Here is a 19,775-nt window from a genome sequence, read left to right as displayed (position 1 = left end):
TAAGAAGTGATGCAAGGAGAGGTCAGGCAACTTGCCTAAGATCACAGAGCTGATAAGTGGATTATATGAGCTTCAGTCAGTTCAGTTCAGTTCAGTCGCTCAGTCGTGTCCGATTCTTTGCGACTCCATGAATTGCAGCACGCCAGGCCTCCCTGTCCATCACCAACTCCCAGAGTTCACTCAGACCCACGTCATCGAGTCAGTGATGCCATCCAGCCATCTCATCCTCTGTCGTCCCCTTCTCCTCCTGCCCCCAATCCCTCCCAGCATCAGAGTCTTTTCCAATGAGTCAACTCTTCGCATGAGGTGGCCAAAATACTGGAGTTTCAGCTTTAGCATCATTCTTTCCAAAGAAATCCCAGGGCTGATCTCCTTCAGAATGGACTGGTTGGATCTCCTTGCAGTCCAAGGGACTCTCAAGAGTCTTCTCCAACACCACAGTTCAAAAGAATCAATTCTTTGGCACTCAGCCTTCTTCACAGTCCAACTCTCACATCCATACATGACCACTGGAAAAACCATAGCCTTGACCAGACAGACCTTTGTTGGCAAAATAATGTCTCTGCTTTTCAATATGCTATCTAGGTTAGTCATAACTTTTCTTCCAAGGAGTAAGCGTCTCTTAATTTCATGGCTGCAGTCACCATCTGCAGTGATTTTGGACCCCCAAAACATAAAGTCTGACACTGTTTCCACTGTTTCCCCATCTATTTCCCATGAAGTGATGGGACCGGATGCCATGATCTTCGTTTTCTGAATGTTGAGTTTTAAGCCAACTTTTTCACTCTCCTCTTACACTTTCATCAAGAGGCTTTTAGTTCCTCTTCACTTTCTGCCATAAGGGTGGTGTCATCTGCATATCTGAGGTTATTGATATTTCTCCTGGAAATCTTGATTCCAGCTTGGGCTTCTTCCAGTCTAGCATTTCTCATGATGTATTCTGCATATAAGTTAAATAAGCAGGGTGACAATACACAGCCTTGACATACTCCTTTTCCTATTTGGAACCAGTCTGTTGTTCCATGTCCAGTTCTAACTGTTGCTTCCTAACCTGCATACAGATTTCTCAAGAGGCAGGTCAGGTGGTCTGGTATTCCCATCTCTTTCAGAATTTTCCACAGTTTATTGTGATGCACACAGTCAAAGGCTTTGGCATAGTCAATAAAGCAGAAATAGATGTTTTTCTGGAACTCTCTTGCTTTTTCAATGATCCTTGGTCTCTGGTTCCTCTGCCTTTTCTAAAACCAGCTTGTACATCTGGAAGTTCACGGTTCACATATTGCTGAAGCCTGGCTTGTAGAATTTTGAGCATTACTTTACTAGTGTGTGAGATGAGTGCAATTGTGCGGTAGGTTGAGCATTCTTTGGCATTGCCTTTCTTTGAGATTGGAATGAAAACTGACCTTTTCCAGTCCTGTGGTCACTGCTGAGTCTTCCAAATTTGCTGGCATATTGAGTGCAGCACTTTCACAGCATCATCTTTCAGGATTTGAAATAGCTCAACTGGAATTCCATCACCTCCACTAGCTTTGTTCGTAGTGATGCTTTCTAAGGCCCACTTGACTTCACATTCCAGGATGTCTGGCTCTAGGTCAGTGATCACACCATCGTGATTATCTGGGTCATGAAGATCATTTTTGTACAGTTCTTCTGTGTATTCTTGCCACCTTTCTTAATATCTTCTGCTTCTGTTAGGTCCATACCATTTCTGTCCTTTATTGAGCCCATCTTTGCATGAAATGTTCCCTTGGTGTCTCTAATTTTCTTGAAGAGATCTCTAGTCTTTCCTATTCTGTTGTTTTCCTCTATTTCTTTGCATTGATTGCTGAGGAAGGCTTTCTTATCTTTTCTTGCTATTCTTTGGAACTCTGCATTCAGATGCTCATATCTTTCCTTTTCTCCTTTGCTTTTGGCTTCTCTTCTTTTCACAGCTATTTGTAAGGCCTCCCCAGACAGCCATTTTGCTTGTTTGCATTTCTTTTCCATGGGGATGGTCAAATCAAAGAGGGTTTAGGGAACTTACCCAAGTTCACACAGCTCAGAAGTGGCAGCACAGAGAGGTCCAGATACTTGCTTAAGATCACATAGCCCAAATGTGGAAGCTCAGAGAGTTTTGTCAACTTGCTTAGGATGATAGAGCTCAGAAGTAGAAGGACAGAGAGGTTAGAGGTTAGGCAAGTTGCCTGAGATCACACAGCTCAAATGCGGAAAAAGAAGAGAGGTCCTGAAAATTGCCTATGATAATACAGATCAGAAGTAGAAGCACAGAGAGGTCAGGCAACATGCCTAAGATCACACAGCTGCAAAGTAGAAGCTCAGAGCGGTCAGGTACGTTGCCTAAGATCATACAACTCCTAGGTGGAAGCACAGAGAGATCAGGCAACCTCCACAATATTACAGAGCTCAGAAGTGGAAGAACATAGAGGTCAGGCAACTTTGATGATATCATCCACTCAGAAGTGGAAGCACTAAGTGTAGGCAAGTGGGCTAAGATCAGAAAGCTCAAAAAGAGAAGGCACAGAGAGGTCAGACAACTTCTATAAGATCACACAGCTCGAAGTGGAAGCAAAAAGAGGTCAGGAAACTTGCCTAAGATAACAGAGCTTATATATGGAAGCACAGAGAGTTATCAATTGCCTGAGATGAGAGAGCTCAGAAGTGGAAGCACAGAGAGGTTAGATAAGTTGCGTAGGATCACCAACTCATAAGTGGAAGCACAAAGTAAGGCTACTTGACTAATAACAAATAACAAAACTCACAAGTGGAAGCACAGAGAGGTCAGGCAACTTGCCTAAGATCACAGAGCTTATATATGGAAGCACAGAGTTATCAATTGCCTAAGATGAGAGAGTTCAGAAGTGGATGCAGAAGAGGTTAGGCAACTTGCCTAAGATCGCCAACTCAGTAGTGGAAGCATGGAGAAGTGAGGCAACTTGACTAAAATAAAGTTCAGAAGTGGAAGCAGAGAGAAATCAGGCAACTGGCATAAGATCACACAGCTCAAATGTGGAAGCTTAGGGAGGTCAGGCAATTTGCCTAAGACCACACAGGTCAGAAGTGGAAGCACAGAGGTCAGGAACTTACCTAAGATCACATATCATAGATGTGGAAAATGGAGTGGTCAGGCAACTTGCCTAACATCAAACAGATCAGAAGTGGAAGCAAAAAGAAGTCAGGCAATGTGCCTAAGACTACAGAGCTCCTAAATGGAAGCACAGAGAGGTCATGCAACTTGTCTAAGATCGCACAGCTCATATGTGGAAGTAGAGAGAGGTTGGACACACCTAAGATGACAGAGCTCAGAAGTGGAAGAACAGAGAGGTTAGGCAACTTGCCTAAGATCACACAGCTCTTAAGTAGAGGCACAGATAGGTCAGCCAACTTGCTGAAGATCACACAGATCACAGTAGAATCATCCAGATGTCTGGGAACTTGCCAAAAATCACTCAGGTCAGATGTAGACACACAGAGAGGTTGAACAACTTGCCTAAGATGACAGAGCTCAGAAGTGGAAGCACAGAGAAGTTAGGCAAGTTCCCTGAGATCACACAGCTCAAATGTTGAAAAAGAGAGAGGTCCCACAAATTGCCTGTGATCACACAGTTCAGAAGTAGAAACACAGAGAGGTCAGGCAATGTGCCTAAGACCACAGAGCTCCTAAAGGGAAGCACAGAGAGGTAATGTAACTTGTCTAAGATCACACAGTTTATATGTGGAAGCACAGAGAGAATGGAAGCGTGCCTTAAATGACAGCTCAGAAGTGGAAGCACAGAGAGGTTAGGGAAGTTGCCTAAGATCTTCCAGCTCCTAGGTGGAAAAACAGAGAGGTTCTTCAAGTTGGCTATGATCACACAGAGCAGAAGTGGAAGCATATGGAGGTCAAGCAAATGTCCTAAGATTACCCAGCTCAAAATTGGAAGCACAGCAAGGTCAGGCAACTTGTCTAAGATCACACAACTCACATATGGAAGCACAGAGGTTGGGCAACCTGTCTAAGATCAGACAGTGCAGATGTGGAAACGTATAGAGCTCAGGCAAGTTGAATAAGATTGGAAGCAGAGACAGCTTAGGCAACTTGCCTAAGATCACTCAGCTCAGAAGCAGAAGCACAAAAAGTTAAACAGCTTGCCTAAGATTGCACAACTCAGACGTGTAAGCACAGAGAAGTCAGGCAACTTGCCTAAGATCATACAGCTCAGAAATGGAAGCGCAGAGAGCTTAGGCGAATTGCCTAATGTCACACAGGTAAGAAGTGAAGCAAGGAGAGGTCAGGCAATTTCCCTAATATCACAGAGCTCAGAAGTGGCAGCAGAGAGGGTTTAGGCAACTTGCCTAAGCTCACACAGCTCAGCAGTGGCAGCAGAGAGAGATCCGGATACTTGCCTAAGATCACACAGCTCAAATGTGGAACTCTGAGAGGTTTGACAACTTGCCTATGATGACAGAGCTCAGAAGTGAAAGGACAGAGAGAGTAGGCAAATTGCCTAAGATTCCACAGCTCAAATGTAGAACAAGAGAGAGGTCCTACCAATTGCCTATGATCACACAGATCAGAAGTGGAAGCACAGAGAGGTCAGGCAACATGCCCAAGATCACACTGCTGCCAAATAGAAGCACAGAGAGGTCAGGTAGGTTGCCTAACACACAACTCCCAGGTGGGAGCACAGAGAGGACAGGCAACTTGTCTAATATCACACATCTCAAAGTGGAAGCAAAAAGAGGTCAGGAAACTTGCTTAAGTTCACACAGCTTAAATATGGAAGCACAGAGTGCTATCAGTTGCTTAAGATGACCTCAGAAGTGGAAGCACAGAGAGGTTAGGCAACTTGACTAATATAACACAAGTGAGAAGTGGAAGCACAGAGAGGTCAGGCAACTTGCCTAAGATCACACAGCTCAAAAGTGGAAGCATAGGGAGGTTAGGCAATTTGCCTAAGATCACACAGGTCAGAAGTGGAAGCACAGAAGTCAGGAACTTACCTAAGAACACACAGCATAGATATGGAAAAACTGAGTGGTCAGCATCTTGTCTAAGATGAAACAGATCAGGTTGAAAACTTGCCTCAGATGACAGAGCTCAGAAGTGGAAGCACAGAGAGGTTAAGCAAGTTGCCTAAGTTCACACAGCTCCTAAGTGGAAAAACAGAGAGGTTCTTCAAGTTGTCTATGATCACGCAGATCAGAAGTGGAAGCACAGAGAGGTCAGGCAACTTGTGTAAGATCACACAGTTCATAAATGGAAGCACAGACAGGTCAGGTAACATGCCTAAGATCACACAACTCAGAGGTGGAAGTATGGAGAGATTAGGCATCTTGCATAGTATCAAACAGCTAAGACTTGGAAGCACAGGGTGTTTAGTCATCTTGGCTAATACCACACTGCTCAGAAGTGGAAGCACAGAGAGGTTAGGCAACTTGCCTAAGATCACACAGCTCTCAAGTAGAGGCACAGATAGGTCAGACAACTTGCTGATGATCACACAGATTATAAATGGAAGCATCTAGATGTCTGGGAACTTGCCAAAAATCACTCAGGTCAGATGTGGAAGCACAGAGATGTTCAGCAACTTGCCTAAGATGACAGAGCTCAGAAGTGGAAGCACAGAGAGGTTAGGCAAGTTCCCTAAGATTGCACAGCTCAAATGTGGAAAAAGGGAGAGGTCCTACAAATTGCCTATGATCACACAGATCAGAAGTGGAAGAATAGAGAGGTCTGGCAACTTGCCTATGATCACATCACTCAGAAGTGAAAGCACAGAGAGTTCAGGCAACTTTCCTAAGTTCACACAGGTCAGAGGTGGTAGCCCAGAGAAGTTAGGCAACTTGCATAAGATCACACAGCTCAGATATGGAACCACATAGAGGTTAGGCAACTGCCTAAGATGACAGAGCTCAGAAGTAGAAGCATAGGTTAGACAACTTTCCTAAGATGACAGAGCTCAGAAGTGGAAGCACAGAGAGGTAAGGCAAGTTGCCTAAGATCACACAGCTCACATATGGAACACAGAGATGTTATGCAATTTGCCTATGTTGACAGAGCTGAGAAGTGGAAGCACAGAGAGGTTAAGCAAGTTGCCTAAGAACACACAGCTCCTAGGTGGAAAAACAGACAGTTCTGCAACTTGGCTATGATCACAGAGAGCAGAAGTGGAAGCACAGAGATCAGGCAAACATCCTAAGATCACCCAGCTCAAAAGTGGAAGCACAGCAAGGTCAGGCAACTTGTCTAAGATCACACAGCTCATGTATGGAAGCGCAGAGACATTGGGCAACTTGTCTAACATCACACAATACAGATGTGGAAGCACACAGAGCTTAGGCAAGTTGAATAAGATCACACAGTTCAGAATTAGAAGCAGTGACAGCTTAGGCCACTTGCCTAAGGTCACTCAGCTCAGAGGTGGAAGCACAGAGAGGTTAGACAACTTGCCTAATGTCACACAGGTAAGAAGTGAAGCAAGGAGAGATCAGGCAGCTTGCCTAAGATCACAAAGCTCAGAAGTGGAAGCAAAGAGGGTTTAGGCAACTTGCCTGAACTCACACAGCTCAGAAGTGGCAGCAGAGAGAGGTCTGGAGTCTTGCCTAAGATCACACAGCCCAAATGTGGAAGCTCAGTGAGGTTTTTTCCACTTGCTTAAGATGACAGAGCTCTTAAGGACATGAGAGAGAAGGTTCCATTTGTGTCCATGAATGGAAGGACAGAGAGGTTAGGCAAGGTGCCTAAGATCGCACAGCTCAAATGTGCAAGAAGAAAGAGTTCCTGCAAATTGCCTATGATCACACAGATCAGAAGTGGAAGCATAGCGAGGTCAGGCAACATGCCTAAGATCACACAACTCCTAGGTAGAAGCACAGAGAGATCAGACAACTTCCACAGGATCACACAGCTCAGAAGTGGAAGAGCATGGAGGTCAGGCAACTTGGCTAATATCATCCACTCAGAAGTGGAAGCACATAGAAGTAGGCAAGTGTACTAAGATCAAAAAGCTCAAAAGGAGGCACAGAGAGATCAGGCAAGTTGGGTATGATCACACAGGTCAGAAGTGGAAACACAGAGAGGACAGGCAACTTGTCTAATATCACACAGCTCAAAATGGAAGCAAAAAGAGGTCAGAAAACTTGCCTAAAACCACACAGCTTTTAAGTGGAAACACAGAGAACTTAGGCAACTTGCCTAAGATTACACAGCTCAGATGTGGAAAAACAGAGAGATCAGCAAACTTGCTTAAGATCACACAGCTCACATGTGGAAGTACAGAGAGTCAGACAATTTGTATCAGATAACACAGCTCACATATGGAAGCACAGAGAGGACATGCAACTTGCTTAAAATCACACAGCTCAGCAGTGGCAGCACAGAAAGGTCAGGCAACTTGCTAAGGTCACAGAACTCAGAAGTGGAAGCACAGAGAGTTAAGCTATTGCCTTAACACTCACAGCTCACAAGTGGAAGAAAGGACTGGTTAGGCAACTTGCCTGATGTCACACAGCTCAGATGTGGAAGAACAGACAGGTTATGCAACCAGCCTAAGATCACATAGCTCATAAGTGGAAGCACAGAGAGATTGGCAACTTGCCTAACATCACACAGATCTAGTGAAAGGACATAGATTTCAAGAAACTTGCCTGAGATTACACAGCTCAGAATGGAAACAGTGAGCTCAGGCAAGTTGCCTAAGATCACACAACTCTGAAGTGGAAGCACCCAGAGGTCAGCCAACTTGCCTAAGATCACACAGCTCAAACATAGAAACACAGAGAAGTCAGTCAACTTGTAAGATCACACAGCTCAGAGTGGAAGCACAGAGAAGTCAGGGAAGTTGCCTTGCATCACACAGCTCAAAAATGGAAGCACAGAGAGGTCAGAAGACCTGCCTAAGATCACACAGCTCTTAAGTGGAAGAAGAGAAGGGTCAGACAAATTGCCTAAGATGACACAGTTCAGAAGTGGAAGCACAGAGAGGTCAGTTAACTTACCTAAGATCACACAGCTCAAATGTAGAAGCACAGAGAGGTCAGGCCACTTTCCTGACATCACACAGCTCAGAAGTGGAAGCACAGAGAGGTTAGGCAACTTGCTTAAGTTCGTACAGCTCATATACGGAAGCACAGAGGGGTTAGAGAACTTGCCTAATTTCATACAGCTCATATATGGAAGCACAGAGAGATTAGAAAAGTTGCCCTACATGGATGCAGTCTCAGAAATGAGAGCGTGATCTTTGTTCATTTTCAAGGCAAACCATTCAATATGACAGTAATCCACATCTATGCCCCAACTGCTAATGCCGAAGAAGCTGAAGTTGAATGATATGATGACCTACAAGACCCTCTAGAACTAACACCAAAAAAGATGTCCTTTTCATCATAGTGGACTGGAATGCAAAACCAGGAAGTCAAGAGATACCTGAGTAACAGGCAAGGCTGGCCTTGGAGTACAAAATGAAGCAGGGCAAAGGCTAATAGAGTTTTGCCAAGAGAATGCACTGGTCATAGCAAACATCATCTTCCAACAACACAAGAGATGACTCTACATATGGACATTACCAGATGGTCAATGCTGAAATCAGATTGATTATATTCTTTGCAGCCAAAGATGGAGATGCTCTATACGGTCAGCAGAAATAAGACCAGAAGCTGACTGTGGCTTAGATCATGAAGTCCTTATTGCCAAATTCAGACATAAATTGAAGAACATAGGGAAAACCACTAGATCATTCAGGTATGACCTAAATCAAATCCTTTATGATTATACAGTGGAAGTGAGAAATAGATTCAAGGGACTAGATCTGAAACACAGAGTGCCTGAAGAACTATGGATGGAGGTTCGTGACATTGTACAGGAGGTGGTGATCAAGACCATCCCCAAGAAAAAGAAGTGCAAAAAGGCAAAATGATTGTCTGAGGAGGGCTTACAAATAGCTTAGGAAAGAAGAGAAGTGAAAGGCAAAGGAGAAAAGGAAAGATATACCCATTTGAATGCAGAGTTCCAAAGAATAGCAAGAAGAGATAAGAAAGCCTTCCTCACTGATCAATGCAAAGAAATAGAGGGAAACAACGGAATGGGAAAGACTAGAGATCTCTTCAAGAAAATTAGAGATACGAAGGGAACATTTCATGGAAAGATGGGCTCAATAAAGGACAGAAACGGTATGGACCTATTTCTTAAGTGGAAGAAGAGAAGAGTCAGGCAAATTGCCTAATATCCTTAATATCCCTAAAAACTATAGCCTTGACTACACAGAAGCAGAGGATATTAAGAAGAGTTGGCAGGAATACACAGAAGAACTGTACAAAAGATCTTCATGACCCAGATAACCACGATGGTGTGATTACTTACCTAGAGCCAGACATCGTGGAATGTGAGGTCATGTGGGCCTTAAGAAAGAAGTGAAATGGAGCAGAACTGTATGGTCCTTTCCCCCTGCCCCTCCAATATTCTCTCCCTGCCCTTTGCCCATGGAAAACTTTAGTCTAAGAATAAGTTTAATCAGAGAAGTGAAAAATGCTGAAACAAAGGGAAACTGTCAAAGGAGACTAAATAATAATAATAATGCAAACTTTAAGCATAGTCAAGAATCTTTAGTTCTTTCTCAAGGGCTATAGATAATATTCTGAGCCATATCCTGTAAGCTGTCTTATAGATACCAAAACACCAGGTGGAGAAGTTAACTACATGATGACCAGACTTACTCAGAACTTGAGTTGCCACAATTCTGAGAACTGATCACAAAGAAATGGGAACAAATGGACCCTGGAACCGAAGATTAACTGTACCTGTAACAACCATGATGATGCTGGTCAGACAACTGATGACCAATTTGAAGATGAATGTTAGAGATGACTGTACTGTTTCTGCAGGTAACACTCTCCCACTCACTTTGTCTATGAAAGCTCTTAAGCCCTGCTTGTGGCACTGGGTGGGGGGGTATTCAGCCTTTGGACAGATGTTTGCAACCCTCTCCCACAGTTGCCTGTATCTGAAATAAAGTAAACTTTCCTTTCCACCAACCTGGCCTATTTATTGGCTTTTGAGCGGAGAGCAGCTAGACCCCCAGCATATACATTTTGTTAACAGAAGCGTCACTATGAACAAAGCTAGTGGAGGTAATGGCATTCCAGTAGGAAATAGAATAGGATTCTATTTCAGATCCTAAAAGTTGATGCTGTGAAAATATTGCACTCAATATGCTAGTATATTTGGAAAACTCAGCAGTGGCCACAGGACTGGAAAAGGTCAGTTTTCATTCCAATCCCAAAGAAAGGCAATGCCAAAGAATGTTCAAACTACCACACAATTGCACTCATCTAACACGCTAGCAAAGTAAGGCTCAAAATTCTTCAAGGTAGGCTTCAGCAGTATGGGAACTGAGAACTTCCAGATGTTCAAGCTGGATTTAGAAAATGCAGAGGAAGCAGAGATCAAATTGCCAACATTCGTTGGATCATCAGAAAAGCAAGAGAGTTCCAGAAAAACATCTATTTCTGCATTACTATGCCAAAGCCTTTGATTGTGTGGATACAACAAACTGTGGAACATTCTGAAAGAGATGGGAATACCAGACCACCTGACCTGACTCCTGAGAAATCTGTATACAGGTCAAGAAGCAACAGTGAGAACTGGACATGGAACAACAGAGTGGTTCCAAATTGGGAAACGAGTACATGAAGGCTGTATAATGTCACCCTGCTTATTTAACTTATATGCAGAGTACATCATGTGAAATGCTGGGCTGGATGAAGTACAAGCTGGAATCAAGATTGCCGGGAGGAATATTAATAACCTCAGATATGCAGATAACACCACCCTAGTGGCAGAAAGCAAAGAGGGACTAAAGAGCCTCTTGATGAAAAAGAGGAGAATGAAAAAGCTGGCTTAAAACTCAACATTCAAAAAAGTCAGCTCATGGTAACCAGTCCCATCACTTCATGGCAAATAGATGGGGAAAGAATGCAAACAGTTACAGACTTTATTTTATTGGGCTCCAAAATCACTGCAGATGGTGACTGCAGCCATGAAATTAAAGACGCTTGCTCCTTGGAAGAAAAGCTATGACAAAACCAGACAGCATATTAAAAAGCAGAGACATTACATTGCTGACAAAGGTCTGTGTAGTCAGAGCTATGATTTTTCCAGTGGTCATGTATGGATGTGAGAGTCGGACCACAAAGAAATGTTAGCATGGAAGAACTGATGGTTTTGAACTATGCTGTTGGAGAAGAGTCTTGAGAGTCCCTTGAACTGCAAAGAGATCAAACCAGTCAATTCTAAAGGAAATCAGTCCTGAATATTCATTGGAAGGATTGATGCTGAAGCTGAAGCTTCAATATTTTGGTTACCTGATGTGAAGAACTGATTCACTGGAAAAGAACCTGATGCTGGGAAAGATTGAAGGCAGGAGGAGAAGGGGATGACATAGGATGGGATGGTTGGATGACATCACCGACTCGATGAACATGAGTATAAGCAAGTTCTGGAGTTGGCAATGGACAGGGAAGCGTGGTGTGCTGCAGTCCATGGGGACACAAAGAGTCAAACACGACTGAGCAACTGTACTGAACTGAATACAGCTCAGATACAAAAGTACAGAAAGGTCAGGGAACTTGACTAAGATCTTAGAGCTCAGAACTGGAAGCACAGAGAGCTTAGGCAACTGGCCTAAGATCACACAGCTCAGATATGGAAGCACAGAGAGGTTAGGCAACTTGCTTAAGATCACACAGCTCCTAAGTGGAAGCACAGAGAGATTAGGCAACTTGCCTAAGATCATACAGCTCACATGTGGAAAAACAGAGATGTTCTGTAATTTATAAAAAATCACACAGATTAGAAGTGGAAGCAGAGAGAGGTCCTGCAAAATGCCTAAGAACACACAATTCAGATGTGGAAGCACAGAGAGATTAGGCAACTTGCCTAACATCACACCACTCAGATGTGGAAACACAGAGGTCAGGAAACTTGCCTAGGATCACGCAGCTCAAATATGAAAGCACAGAGATGTCAGGCAACTTATCTAAGATCACGCTGCTCAGAAGAGGAAGCATGGAGAGGTAAGGCAGTTTGCCTAAGATCACACAACTCAGAGGTGGAAGGACAGAGAAATCAAGCAACTTGCCTACAATCACACAACTAAAAAGTGAAAGCACAGAGAGGTCAGGCAATTTGCCTAAGATCACAAAGATCAGAAGTGGAAGCACAGAAAGGTCAGGCAACTTGGCTAAGGTCACACAGCTCAGAACTAGGAGCACATAGAGGTTAGGCAACTTGCCTAAGTTCACCCAGCTCAGATATGCAAGCAGAGAGGTTTGAAAACTTGCCTAAGGTGTGTGCAGTCTCAAAAATGACAGAAGGATCTCTGTTCATTTCCAAGGCAAACCATTCAATATGAGTAATCCAAGTACATGCCCCAAACACTAATGCTGAAGAAGCTGAAGTTGAACGGTTCTGTGAAGACCTACAAGACCTTCTCAAGTTAACACCCAAAAAAGATGTCCTTTTCATCATAAGGGGCTGGAATGCAAAACCAGGAAGTCAAGAGATACCTGAGTAACAGGCAAGGCTGGCCTTGGAGTACAAAATGAAGCAGGGCAAAGGCTGACAGAGTTTTGCCAAAAGAACGCACTGGTCATAGCAAACACTCTCTTCCAACAACACAAGAGATGACTCTACACATGGACATCACCAGATGCTCAATAGCGAAATCAGATTGATTATATCCTTTGCATCCAAAGATGGAGAAGCTCTATACAGTTAGCAGAAACAAGACCAGGAGCTGACTGTGGCTCAGATCATGAACTCCATGCTTCCAAATTCAGACTTAAATTGAAGAAAGTAGGGAAAACCACTAGACCATTCAGGTATGACCTAAATCAAATCCCTTATGATTATACAGTGGAAGTGACAAATAGATTCAAGGGATTATTCTGATAGACAGAGTGCCTGGAGAACTATGGACGGAGGTTCATGACATTGTATAGGAGGCAGTGATCAAGACCATCCCCAAGAAAAAGAAATTCAAAAAGGCAAAATGGTTTTCTGAGAAGGCCTTATGAATAACTGGGAAAAGAAGAGAAGTGAAAGGCAAAGGAGAAAAGGAAAGATATACCCATTTGAATGCAGAGTTCCAAAGAATAGCAAGAAGAGATAAGAAAGCCTTCCTCACTGATCAATGCAAAGAAATAGAGGGAAACAACGGAATGGGAAAGACTAGAGATCTCAAGAAAACTAGAGATACCAAGGGAACATTTCATGCAAAGATGGGCACAATAAAGGACAGAAATTGTATGGACCTAACAGAAGCAGAGGATATTAAGAAGAGTTGGCAAGAATACACAGAAGAACTGTACAAAAAAGATCCTCATGATCCAGATAAACACGATGGTGTGATCACTCACCTAGAGCCAGACATTGTCAAATGTGAAGTCAAGTGGATCCTAGGTAGCATCACTACAAAAAGTTAGTGGAGGAGACAGAATTTCAGTTGAGCTATTTCAAATCCTAAAAGATGATACTGTGAAAGTGCTGCACTCAATATTTTAGCAAATTTGCAAAACTCAGCAGTGGCCACAGGATTGGAAAAGGTCAGTTTTCACTTCAATATTGCCCAAAGAAAGGCAATGTCAAATGATATTCAAACTACCACACAGTTGCACTCATCTCACACACTAGTAATGTTCGAAATTCTCCAAGCCACGCTTCAACAATACGTGAACCGTGAACTTCCAGATGTTCAAGCTGGTTTTAGAAAAGGCAGAGGAACCAGAGATCAAATTGCCGACATCCGCTGGATCATTGAAAAAGTAAGAGAGTTCTAGAAAAACATGGAAGAAAGAGCAATCAGGCAATGTGACTAAAATAACAAAGCTCCTAAGTGGATCACAGAAAGGTTAGGCAACTTGTCAAAGATCACCAACTCATAAGCAGAAGAACAGAGAAGTCAGGCAACTTGAATAACATCACACAGCTCCTAAGTGGAAGCACAGAGAGGTCAGAAAACTTGTCTAAGATCATACAGCTCTGATACTAAATCACAGAGGTGTTACTCAACTTGACTAAGATCAGAGAGCTCAGAAGCAGAGACACAGAGAGGTTAGCCCACTTGCCCACAATCACACAGCTCAGACGTGGAAGCACAGGAAGGTCAAGCAACATGCCTAAGATCAGATAGCTCAGACATGGAAGCACAGAGAGATCAGGTCACTTGCCTAAGATGACACAACTCAGAGGTGGAAGCACAGAGAGAATAGGCAACTTCTGTAATATCACAGAGCTTAAAAGTGGAAGCACGGAAACGTCAGGAAACTTGGGTCTGATCACACAGCTCTTAATTGGAAGCACAGAGATGACAGGCAACTTGCTTAAGATCACAGACCTCAAGAATGGAAGCACAGAGAGGTTAAGCAACTTGCCTAAGATGACAGAGCTCAGAAATGGAAGCACAGAGAGGTTAGGCAACTTGCCTTAGATCACTCAGCTCTTATGTGGAAAAACAGAGAGGTCCTGCAACTTGCCTATGATCACACGGATCATTAGTGGAAGCTCAGAGTGGTCAGGCAACTTGTCTATAATCATATAGCTCAGTAGTGGAAGCACAGACAGCATATGTAACTTCAGCTCAGTAGTGGAAGCACAGACAGCATATGTAACTTCACTAGATCACAGAGCTCAGAGGTGGAAGTCCAGAGAGGTTAGGAAACTTGCCTAAAATGATACAGATTAAGTAGAAGGATAGAGAGCTTAAACAACTTGCCTAAGATCACACAGCTCAGAAGTGGAAGCACAGTGAGCTTTGACAAGATGCCTAAGATCACACAGCTCAGATGTAGAAAAAAAGACACATGCGGAAAGTTGCCTGTGATCAAAGAGATCAGAAGTGGAAGCACAGAGAGCTCAGGCAACATGCCTAAGATCACACAGCTCAGAGGGGAAGCACAGAGAGGTTAGGCAACTTGCTTAAGATCACATAGCTCATAAGTGGAAGAAAGAGAAGTCAGGCAACTTGACTAAAATAACAAAGTTCAGAAGTGGAAGCAAAGAGAGGTCACACAACTTGCCTATGAGCACACAGCTCAATGTGGAAGCATAGGGAAGTCAGGCAATGTGCCTAAGAGCATACAGTTCAGAAGTCGAAGCACAGAGAGGTCAGTCAACTGGCCTAAGATCACACAGCTTAGACGTGGAAAAACTGAGAGGTCTGGCAACTTGCCTAAGTTAGAACAGATCAGAATTGGAAGCGCAGAGATATCAGGCAATGTGCCTAAGACCACACAGCTCCTACATGGGAGCACAGAGAGGTCAGGCAACTAGTCTATAATCACACTGCTCAAATTTTGAATCCCAGAGAAGTTGGAAACTTGCCTAAGATGACTGAGCTCAGAAGTGGAAGCACAGAGAGGTTAGGCAAGTTTGCCTATTCACACACAGCTCTTAGGTGGAAAAACAGAGTTTCTGCAACTTACCTATGATCACATAGATTGGAATTGGAAGCACAGAGAAGTCAGGCAACTTGCATACGATCACACCAAGCTAAGATATGAAAGCACAGAGATGTTACTCCACTTGACTAAGATCACAGAGCTCAGAAGTGGAAACACAGAGAGGTTAGACAACTTGCCTAAGATAACACAGCTCCTAAGTGGAAGCACAGAGAGGTCAGGCAAGTTGCCTTAAATCAGATAGCTCAGATGTGGAAGCACAGAGAGACAGGTCACGTGCCTAAGCTGATACAGCTCAGAGGGGAAGCACAGAGAGGTTAGGTAAGTTGCCTAAGATCACACACCTCAGATACGGAAGCTCAGGGAGGTTAGCTAATTAGCCTAGGATCACAGAGCTCCTTAGTGGAAGCACAGAGAGGTCAGGCAACTTGTCTACAATCACAGAGCTCTCATATAAAAGCCCAGAGAACTTGAAAACTTGCCTAAGATTACTGAGCTCAGAAGTGGAGGCACAGGGAGATTAGGCAAGTTTGCCAATGATCACACAGCTCCTAGGTGGAAAAACAGAGTTTCTGCAACTTACCTATGATCACATAGATCGAAAGTAGAAGCACAGAGAATTCATGCAACTTGCATACAATCACAACAAGCTAAGATATGAAAGCACAGAGATGTTACTCCTCTTGACTAAAATCACAGAGCTCAGAAGTTTAAAGACAGAGAGCTTAGACAACTTGCGTAAGATCACACAACTCCTAAGTGGAAGCACAGAGAGGTCAGGCAACTTGCCTGAGATCACACAGCGCAAATGTGGAAGCATAGGGAAGTCAGGCAATGTGCCTAAAAGCACACAATTCAGAAGTGGAAGCACAGAGAGGTCAGGCACCTGGCCTAAGATGACACAGCATAGAGGTGGAAAAACTGAGAGGTCTGGCAACTTGCCTACGATTGAACTGATCAGAGTTTGAAGCACAGAGATATCAGGCAATGTGCCTAAGACCACACAGCTCCTAAATGGGAGCACAGAGAGGTCAGGCAACTAGTCTACAATCACACAGCTCTCATGCTGATGCCCAGAGAAGGTGTAAATTTGTCTAAGATTACTGAGCTCAGAAGTGGAAGCACAGGGAGGTTAGGCAAGTTTGCCTATGATCACAGAGCTCCTACGTGGAAAAATAGAGTTTCTACAACTTACCTATGATCACATAGATTGGAATTGGAAGCCCAGAGTAGGTAGGCTACTTGCATAAGATCACACTAAGCTAAGATATGGAAGTACAGAGATGTTATTCCACTTGACTAAGATCACAGAGCTCAGCAGTGGAAACACACAGTGGTGAGACTACTTCCCTAAGATCACACAGCTTAAACATGAAAGCACAGAGTTGTCAGTTCAGTTCAGTTCAGTCGCTCAGTCGTTTCTGAATCTTTGAGACTCCGTGAATCGCAGCACGCCAGGCCTCCCTGTCCATCACCAACTCCCGGTGTTCACTCAGACTCACGTCCATTGAATCAGTGATGCCATCCAGACATCTCATCCTCTGTCGTCCCCTTTTCCTCCTGCCCCCAATCCCTCCCAGCATGAGAGTCTTTTCCAATGAGTCAACTCTTTGTATGAGGTGGCCAAAGTACTGGAGTTTCAGCTTTAGCATCATTCCTTCCAAAGAAATCCCAGGGCTGATCGCCTTCAGAATGGACTGGTTGCATCTCCTTGCAGTCCAAGGGACTCTCAAGAGTCTTCTCAACATCACAGTTCAAAAGCATCAATTCTTTTTCACTCAGCTTTCTTCACAGTCCAACTCTCACACGATACATGACCACTGGAAAAACCACAGCCTTCACTAGATGGATCTTTGTTGGCTAAGTAATGTCTCTGCTTTTGAATATTCTATCTAGGTTGGTCATAACTTTTCTTCCAAGAAGTAAGCGTCTCTTAATTTCATGGCTGCAGTCACCATCTGCAGCGATTTTGGAGCCCCCAAAATAAAGTCTTACACTGTTTCCACTGTTTCTCCATCTATTTCCCATGAAGTGATGGGACCAGATGCCATGATCTTCGTTTTCTGAATATTGAGCTTTAAGCCAACTTTTTCACTCTCCACTTTCACTTTCACCAAGAGGCTTTTTAGTTCCTTTTCACTTTCTGCCATAAGGGTGGTGTCATCTGCATATCTGAGGTTATTGATATTTCTCCTGGAAATCTTGATTCCAGCTTGTGCTTCATCCAGCCCAGCATTTCTCATGATATACTCTGCATATAAGTTAAATAAGCAGGGTGACAATATACAGCCTTGACATACTCCTTTTCCTATTTGGAACCAGTCTGTTGTTCCATGTCCAGTTCTAACTGCTGCTTCCTGACCTGCATACAAATTTCTCAAGAGGCAGGTCAGGTAGTTTGGTATTCCCATCTCTTTCAGAATTTTCCACAGTTTATTGTGATGCACACAGTCAAAGGCTTTGGCATAGTCAATAAAGCAGAAATAGATGTTTTTCTGGAACTCTCTTGCTTTTTTCATGATCCATCAGATGTTGGCAATTTGATCTCTAGTTCCTCTGCCTTTTCTAAAACCAGCTTCAACATCTGGAAGTTTATGGTTCACGTATTGCTGAAGCATGGCTTGGAGAATTTTGAGCATTACTTTACTAGCGTGTGAGATGAGTGCAATTATGTGGTAGTTTGAGCATTCTTTGGCATTGCCTTTCTTTGGGATTGGAATGAAAACACCTTTTCCAGTCCCGTGGCCACTGCTGAGTTTTCCAAATTTGCTGGCATATTGAGTGCAGCACTTTCACAGCATCATCTTCAGGATTTGAAATAGCTCAACTGGAATTCCATCACCTCCATTAGCTTTGTTCATAGTGATGCTTTCTAAGACCCACTTGACTTCACATTCCAGGATGTCTGGCTCTAGGTCAGTGATCACACCATCGTGATTATCTTGGTCATGAAGATGTTTTTTGTACAGTTCTTCTGTGTATTCTTGCCACCTTTCTTAATATCTTCTGCTTCTGTTAGGTCCATACCATTTCTGTCCTTTATCGAGCCCATCTTTGCATGAAATGTTCCCTTGGTATCTCTAATTTTCTTGAAGAGATCTCTAGTCTTTCCTATTCTGTTGTTTACCTCTATTTCTTTGCATTGATCACTCAGGAAGGCTTTCTTATCTCTTCTTGCTATTCTTTGGAACTCTGCATTCAGATGCTTATATCTTTCCTTTTCTCCTTTGCTTTTCGCTTCTCTTCTTTTCACAGCTATTTGTAAGGCCTCCTCAGACAGCCATTTTGCTTTTTTGCATTTCTTTTCCAATGGGATGGTCTTGATCCCTGTCTCCTGTACAGTGTCACGAACCTCCGTCCATAGTTCATTAAGCACTCTATCTCTCAGATCTAGTCCCTTAAATCTATTTCTCACTTCCACTGTATAATTATAGGGGATTTTACTTAGGTCATACCTGAATGGTCTTGTGGTTTTCCCTACTGTCTTCAATTTACATCTGAATTTGGCAATAAGGAGTTCATGATCTGAGCCACAGTCAGCTCCTAGTCTTGTTTTTGCTAACTGTATAGAGCTTCTCCATCTTTGGCTGCAAAGAATATAATCAATCTGATTTCGGTGTTGACCATCTGGTGATGTCCATGTGTAGAGTCTTCTCTTGTGTTGTTGGAAGTGGGTATTTGCTATGACCACTGCATTTTCTTGGCAAAACTCTATTAGCCTTTGCCCTGCTTCATTCCGTATTCCAAGGCCAAATTTGCCTGTTATTCCAGGTGTTTCTTGACTTGCTACTTTTGCATTCCAGTCCCCTATAATGAAAAGGACGTCTTTTTTGGGTGTTAGTTGTAAAAGGTCTTGTAGGTCTTCATAGAACCGTTCAACTTCAGCTTCTTCAGCGTTACTGGTTGGGGCATAGACTTGGATTACTGTGATATTGAATGGTTTGCCTTGGAAACGAACAGAGATCATTCTGTCATTTTTGAGATTGCATCCAAGTACTGCATTTCAGACTCTTTTGTTGACCATGATGGCTACCCCATTTCTTCTAAGGGATTCCTGCCTGCAGTAGTAGATATAATGGTCATCTGAGTTAAATTCACCCATTCCAGTCCATTTTAGTTCACTGATTCCTAGAATGTCGACGTTCACTCTTGCCATCTCCTGTTTGACCACTTCCAATTTGCCTTGATTCATGGACTTGACATTCCAGGTTCCTATGCAATATTGCTCTTTACAGCATTGGCCCTTGCTTCTATCACCAGTCACATCCACAACTGGGTATTGATTTTGCTTTGGCTCCATCCCTTCATTCTTTCTGGAGTTATTTCTCCACTGATCTCCAGTA

At 43.3% G+C, this 19,775-nt stretch overlaps 1 protein-coding gene across 1 annotated transcript; it reads right to left on the bottom strand.

Moving 5' to 3' along the window:
* Positions 1-818: 818 nt before the first annotated feature.
* LOC133243302 (uncharacterized) lies at positions 819-19,431 on the bottom strand. Its single transcript, XM_061410053.1, has 2 exons — positions 5,921-19,431; positions 819-5,873 (listed from the first exon to the last, which is right to left on the bottom strand). Exon 1 carries the CDS (start codon positions 19,397-19,399, stop codon positions 18,356-18,358), a length of 1,044 nt encoding a protein of 347 aa, XP_061266037.1. The 5' UTR covers positions 19,400-19,431; the 3' UTR covers positions 819-5,873; positions 5,921-18,355.
* Between the last annotated feature and the right edge of the window lie 344 nt (positions 19,432-19,775).

Source organism: Bos javanicus, chromosome X (assembly GCF_032452875.1).
Source record: "Bos javanicus breed banteng chromosome X, ARS-OSU_banteng_1.0, whole genome shotgun sequence".
Taxonomy (NCBI): Eukaryota; Metazoa; Chordata; class Mammalia; order Artiodactyla; family Bovidae; genus Bos; species Bos javanicus.
The sequence above is the reverse complement of the archived record's forward strand: the minus strand, read 5'-3'. Positions and strand labels throughout refer to the sequence as shown.